This window comes from Phocoena sinus, chromosome 3, assembly GCF_008692025.1.
Source record: "Phocoena sinus isolate mPhoSin1 chromosome 3, mPhoSin1.pri, whole genome shotgun sequence".
NCBI lineage: Eukaryota > Metazoa > Chordata > Mammalia > Artiodactyla > Phocoenidae > Phocoena > Phocoena sinus.
In genome coordinates this window covers 54,650,932-54,657,940 of record NC_045765.1, presented here as the reverse complement: position 1 = coordinate 54,657,940, position 7,009 = coordinate 54,650,932, and the positions used below count along the sequence as shown (strand labels likewise).

Genomic DNA, 7,009 nt, shown 5'->3' with positions numbered 1-7,009 from the left:
CTGTGGAAAAGAGTTTGGAAGTTCTTCAAAACATTAAACATATAATTACCATATGATCCAGCAATACTTCTCCTAGGTATATATGCAAAAGAACTGAAAAGAGGTACATAAACAGATTTGTGTACTAAAATGTTCATAGTAGCATCATTCACAATAGCCAAAAACTGTCCATCGATAGATGAATTAATAAACAAAATGTAGTTTATAATACAATGGAGTATCATACAGCCATAAAAAGCAATGAAGTACTGACACATGGTACAACATAGATGAACCTTGAAAACATTATACTAAGTTAAATAAACCAGACACAAATACTGTATGATCCCACTTATATTAAATATCTAGAATAGGCAAATTCATAGACAGAAAGTAGATTAGATGTTCCCAGGCTCTAGGGGAAGGGAAATGGAGAGTATTTGCTTAACGGGTACAGAGTTTCTCTTGGGGTAACAAAAAAATTCTGGAAATTGTGGTGATGGTTGCACAATACTGTGAATGTAATTAATACCACTGTACCTTACACTTAAGAATGGTTAAAATGGCAAACTTTATATATATATATTTTTACCAGAATAAAGAGAAAAAATATATATCTTATTCCTATCTGCATACAATCATGCTGTTTCCCTCATCTTAATGAAGATTATCTTATGAACATAACATCAATCATACTCCATGGTGAAAGACAAAACTTTCTAAGATCAGGAACAAGACAGGGATGCCCACTTTTGTCACTTCTATTTAACATAGTACTGGAGATCCTAGCCAAAGAAGTTAGGCAGGAAAAAGAAACAAAAGACATCCAAACTGGAAAGGAAGAAGTAAAATTGTCTTTGTTCACAGATGACATGATTTTATATGTAGAAAATCCTGAAGATTCCACACAAAAAAACCTGTTAGAACTGATAAACAAATTCAGCAAAGTTGAGGCATACAAAACCAACAAACAAAATCCAGTGAGTTTTGTAAAAAAATAAACAGAAACCTCAATTAAATAGAGTTGGGAGACCAGAAGGGACTGCTTCATGCCCTGAGACCTTAGCAGAGCCCAACAGGAAGAAGAAAGACTCCTTCTTTACTGGCAAGGAGCCCTCCCACCTTCCTTTTCCTCTATATAAAAGTGTTCTCCTACCTTTGCCATACAGAAACTTGCATGTATTGATAGCTCGCCGTGGTTGCAGACACCTGAATTGCAATTCTCTGCTGATCCCAAAGAAACCTGTCTTTGCAGGAGAACTATCTGGCAGTCTATTTGTTTCAGTTTAGCAGTTTCTATACACTAATAATGAACAGTCTGGAAAGGAAATTAAGAAAACCAATTCCATTTACAATAGCATCAAAAAATAAAATAAAGTACTTAGAAATTAACTGAAGAGATGAAAGACTTAAAATGAAAACTACAAAAATTGCTGAAAGAATTAAAGAAGACACAAGTAAATGGAAAATCATCCCATATTCATGGATCGGAAGACAATATTATTAGGATATCAACACTCCCCAAGGCAAGCTACAGATTTAATTAAATCCCTGTCAAAATCTAATGGCATTTTTTGCAGAAATAGAAAAATCCATCCTAAGATTCATATGGAATCTCAAGGGACCCCAAAGAGCCAAAACAATCTTGAAAAAAAGAATAAAATTGGAGATCTCACACTTCCTGATTTCATAACCTATTACAAACCTACAGTAACCACAACAGTGTGGTACCGGCATAAAAACAGATATATGGGGCTTCCCTGGTGGCGCAGTGGTTGAGAGTCCGCCTGCTGATGCAGAGGACGCGGGTTCATGCCCTGGTCCGGGAACATCCCACGTGCCGCGGAGCGGCTGGGCTCGTGAGCCATGGCCGCTGAGCCTGCGCGTCCAGAGCCTGTGCTCCACAACGGAAGAGGCCACAGCAGTGAGAGGCCCGCGTACCGCAAAAAAAACAAAAAACAGATATATGGACCAATAGAATTGAATAGAGAGCCCAGAAATAAAACCTCACATATATGGTCAAATGATTTTCGACAAGGATGCCAAGACCATTCAATGTCTTTTCAAAAATGGTATTGGGAAAACTGTCTATCCACATGCAAAATTGTTGGGAGGCAGAGATATTGAATAATATCCACCGAACTGAGAAAGAACCTTGAGACCAAAAAACAAAGCAGGCAACTCCATAAAGTGCAATTTTGAAGTTTATTGTGCGTACTGACATACAGCCATATTACATAATGCGTATTGTGATCTTACATACAGCTAGGATCCAGAGGCATTCACAGCGGTGTTCTGCGAAGGGGATACCTTGGATTTAAAGGGGCCAAAGTGAAAGACAGAAATTGACTACCAAGTAAGATGCACATCTGCATCCAAGGGAACCGGGGCTTTTTCCTCCTGGGGGGTCTCATGACCATTAACCATCTGTGTCAAAAAAGGCATTCTTCCAGTTTTCATATCACATGAAGGCAAGAGTAAACGTTGTTAGGAAAGTAATCTGGCTTGGGTGCACTCCTTGTGAGTAGACTAAAGCTCAGTTGTGCAGAAAGGGGAGGGGCAAGACTGTGGGCCTAAGATGGAGGTGACAAAACGGAGTCAGTGTGGTTCAGCCACATAGATTGGCAGTTTATTTAGCTGCCCCTATGACTCTTTGAGCCCATGGTCTGATAACCTGTGTAACTCTCTCATCAATGTTAATTTGCATTCTCCATTCCTATCTGTGTGGTTCTGGACACTGGAGGGAGGCAGGCTGGAGGGCTATGTTTACATGCCTCCTCCCACTCCTCTTGAGGTCCGCCTGGAGGCAGATACCTAGATCTCTGCTGGGTGTGGTTGCCTACTTGATGTAATGAAGAAGGGACCCTTAGAAGGAACAGTACCTCTTGGCTGCTTGGCTGATGTCCTGGGTCACTGAGATAATGTGGTTCAGAGGACGTATACTTTTAATTGCCCTGTGCAGGGGTCTGAGAAGCTGTGAAGGGTCTAAGGTGTTATCCTGTTTGCAAATCAAAGAACGAATATACACACATGTACTAACATAGTCACAAGATCTCTGGTTCAGAGACAGGCTGTTAAATGACAGCATCTTGTATCAGTTCCCCAACCCCAAACTCCCCATTACATGACACAGCGAAAGCCAGTGTACCTGTGTGTGCAGAGGGGCTGTACGCTACAGGAGAGGAACCCTGAAATTCTAAAACTCAGAGCTTATGTAGAACAAGTGGCATAGCTGTCTCTCCTCACTGGGGGTTGGAGGAAAAAAAGAGAGTGAGAATAAGCAAATGGCTCTGGGTTTTATCACCTTGGAAAGGGAGAAGCTGACTCTTGGAAAATGCACCAGAGAGGAAACATTCTGTATCCTCCTAGGCATGTTTACCATTCAAACATCCTTTAATAGGTGCCAGTAATCTGTTCAGAAAGCCCGCATTGGGCAGAAACCCTTGGTTCTGCCACACAGCCCTAGACAGGCGACTTTTCCCTGCCCTTTCTGCCCCTGTAGTTCTTTTCTAGGGAGTTAGGATGAAGAAAGTTTAAGTATAATGGATTCACTATCCAGCAATGTGCCCAGTAAATGTCTGTTGAGTGAATGTCACGGACCCGCTGTTTAAGATTTTAATGAAGATGGGGCAGAGGGTTGGTTGGTTGAGATGTCCTGACGAGGCTCTCCCAGAGCCAGGACAATCTGAGCCAATTAATTCCTCTCCCCCTTCTCCACTGGGCCTTAGGCAAAGTCCCCGGCTCCCTGAAGCAGTGCCAGGGCTCCTGACACCCCCATGGTCAAGGCGGAACGTGCACAGACTGAGACCACACCGGAGTTCTTCAGGTCTTCTTGGTGCTCGAGGGCTCCAGGGTCCAGAAAGGGATTCCCGTCCAGTGTCAGGTTATTTACCTCGGGCAGCTCGTCTGGCCGCGGCGCCCTGCTTAGCCTGTTGCAGCTGAGATCAAGCACGCCGAGCTTGGGCGGCAGTCCTTTAGGCACTTGCTCCAACCCCGCGAACGACAAGTTAAGAGAGCTCAGTGCGCTGGGCCAGACACACGAGGTAGCGTCCGGGGCGGTGGCGCGCAGCGAGTTGTGGCTGAGGTCTAGTCGGTGGGGTTGCACACTCGCCGCCGCCAGCGCAGCGCACACGCTGCTGAGCGTCTCCATCCCCGCGTTGCGTAGCACTAGATCTTGGAGGACCGGGAACTTGTGCGGACAGAGAACCGCAATCAGCCCGCGCTCGCCGAGTCCAGGATTGTCAGACAGGTCTAGGCTGGTGAGGGCTTGGAAAGTGGGGAGCTGTGCGCAGGCAAAGGCAAGCGAGTGTGCTTGCGCGATGTTCAGTACCCTGAGACCAGGCTTGAGCCACTGCAGCAGTTCGCCGAGCCAGGCACCTCCTGTTGCCCACGACACGTTACGGAGACTGAGAGTGGAGAGCGCAGGCCCAGTGGCTTCCAGAGGCGGCGGCGGCATCGGGCCGGTTACCTCCAGGTCCTCAAACGTCAGTTCCTTGAGCCGGGAGTAACCGAGAGCACGCAGAAGGGCGACCAGAAGCAGAGCAGGAACCCGGGCAGCGCCCAACGTGAGCCGCCGCCAGCGCAGAGCCTTGATCGTGTCAGCGTACCGCTTCGAGTCGGCGTCGGCGCTCTCTAGAAACTGTTCCAGGTTGCGGCCGCCGCCACGGATCTCCACCTCGACAGCAACCATACACTGCATGGCGCTAGACCAGTCAGGCTTCGGATCCGTGAAGTTGCAGACGCAGAGAAAATCTTCTTCGTCCAGCTCGCAGGGCTCTGGTGTGGCCGCAGACACACGTAGCAGTGGCAGCAGGAGCAGCAGCAGACAGGGCACGCACACCTGCGAAGACAGCGGAGGTCAGGGCGGATCCTGCCGGTCCCTAAGGTTCCCCGAGTAGCCCTCCTTCGGCCCCAAGAGCATACACTCACCATGGTCGATAGGTCCTCAGAACCTCTGCCTCTCCGCCTGGCTCTGGGATGGGCTGTGGCTTCTTTCCTTTATAGCGGCTCTCGTCGGCTTCCAGGCTCCACAAACTTATCTGTCCTTACCCTCTGGCAGCCTCTGAAAGTTTATGTAAACCTGGGATGTCACTCAGTTCCCTCCTCTTTGAACCCTGTCACTCCCCACATTTCTTCCTCCCAACCACCCCATCCGCTGTCCTAGGAAATTTTGCAGTGAATGATTTTGCCAGGAGAGGAGCCATAACAGGAAGTATCTTGCAAGGTGTCTAGGGCCCTCTGCCTCAGGCAGTGCCCTGATGACTCAGGCGCCCCCAGCCTTGTCTGGGATGGGGAAAGGAAGATCCTCACTGCCTCAGGCCAGGACTCTCACGTCCCCTGCCTATAGCCCAGTGACTCAACCCCGGTAGTTCCTTAATTTTCCCTAGTCTTGGTAATTACTGTTAACCTCCTGTCACCCAAGTCCAACTCCCTGAATATCCTAAGGTATTTAACTGGATATTTTGTGGAAGAGATTGCAAACTTCATCTATTGACTCCAAGGGCTAGAATTAGGTTCAAGAGAAGGAAGTTGGTCTGAGGAATAGCTCCCCCCGCCCTCCTTTTTTTTGATGACTTGTTCTTTAAATTTGTTTATTAAGAAATAATAGCTTTTTTTTTTGGCCGCATGACATGTGGCATCTTAGTTCCCCGACCAGGGGTCAAACCCGTGCCCCCTGCATTGGAAGAGCAGAGTCTTAACCACTGGACCGCCAGGGAAGTCCCCTCACAATTTTTTAAAGTGATAGCTTTCTTAAAAGTAGAGAAGTCTATGTGTTTAACAGAGACACATTGGCCAAGCCCCTCGCTCTCTTAGTTTCCACTTCCCCACCCTGAAATTTGAGAAATGAGATATTCCTACATATAATTTTCCCACTTGTACCTAGCTATCTCCTGCCCTTTCCCCAGGACAATTCCTATGCCCTAGGAATGAAAAGCCTATGTTGAATGAGGATTAATTAGTAACTCAACTGCTTTGTCAAGAAAAAAAAGCAAGTGTCCCAGAGGGTGGGGAATTGTTACCAAACCAGGTTTGTTTGCCCAACAGGCAGTAAGCCAAACACTGAGACGAGACGCTTTGGTTTGTAGCAGAGAAAGAGTTTATTCACAAGGCATCTAAGTGAGGAGCAGGGAGAACAAGTCTCAGATTCACCTCCCTGAAGGCAAGGGGCTTGGGATATTTATGGGTGAAGGGTATAGGGTGGTTGGAGGTACAGGGGAAGGTGATTGGGGACAGGAAAAAGGTGAGGTAATCGGTATTCTGCTCAGGTGTATCTGAGTTACATCCTTCTTCATGGGATGCATGTTCAGAAAGTGGTGGCATTAGCATGATCTGAGGGTGAAGTTTTGGCCTTCTGATGTCAAAAGGCCATCCATCTGACACTCGCACAGGCCCAGTTGGAGGGTCAGTGGTTCCAAGCAGTCTTAATCAGCTGGAACACAACCTGGCAAGAGCTGACTCTAAGTTCCTGAAAATCAACTTAAGGAACCGTTACTATAGCAACCCATATGTCAGAGGTGTTATCCACAGAGGGGCAGTTAAAGGAGTCTTGTGACATATTGTATAAGCTACATGAGGATATGTAATTTGCAGGAACAATTAAGGCAAGCTTGATAGGTGAAGGCAGGTTACACGATATTATTTATTAAGCAAGTTACAGTTCAAGGGATCTAATTGATGACTGCCCTCAATTTCAGAAGGGCTATGCTTTTAAAACAGCCCTCACAAGTCTGAACTTCTGGATTTCTGGGCAAAGAGTTACATGAAAAACATTTGAATTCTCACTTCCCTTTATCCAGAAGTAGCTACATCTGTCCACGATCCAAACAAGGAAGCCCCATCGAACCACACTGCTCCCTATGTGTCCTGTTGGGCATGTTCTAATACCCTAAGCCATGCCTAAAGGCCAGACCATGTCACTGGGACATCCCTGAGGACCAAGATACAAGTATAGTTCAGTGTGAAATACACTGACTCTGCAGTCAGTCAAAAAGGCTTGGAATCCCAGCTCTACGGCTAAGGTTGTAACAAT

At 46.5% G+C, this 7,009-nt stretch overlaps 1 protein-coding gene across 1 annotated transcript; it reads right to left on the bottom strand.

Moving 5' to 3' along the window:
- Window positions 1-2,165: 2,165 nt before the first annotated feature.
- CD14 (CD14 molecule) lies at window positions 2,166-5,522 on the bottom strand. Its single transcript, XM_032627638.1, has 2 exons — window positions 4,909-5,522; window positions 2,166-4,819 (listed from the first exon to the last, which is right to left on the bottom strand). Exons 1-2 carry the CDS (start codon window positions 4,909-4,911, stop codon window positions 3,704-3,706), a joined length of 1,119 nt encoding a protein of 372 aa, XP_032483529.1. The 5' UTR covers window positions 4,912-5,522; the 3' UTR covers window positions 2,166-3,703.
- Window positions 5,523-7,009: the final 1,487 nt, after the last annotated feature.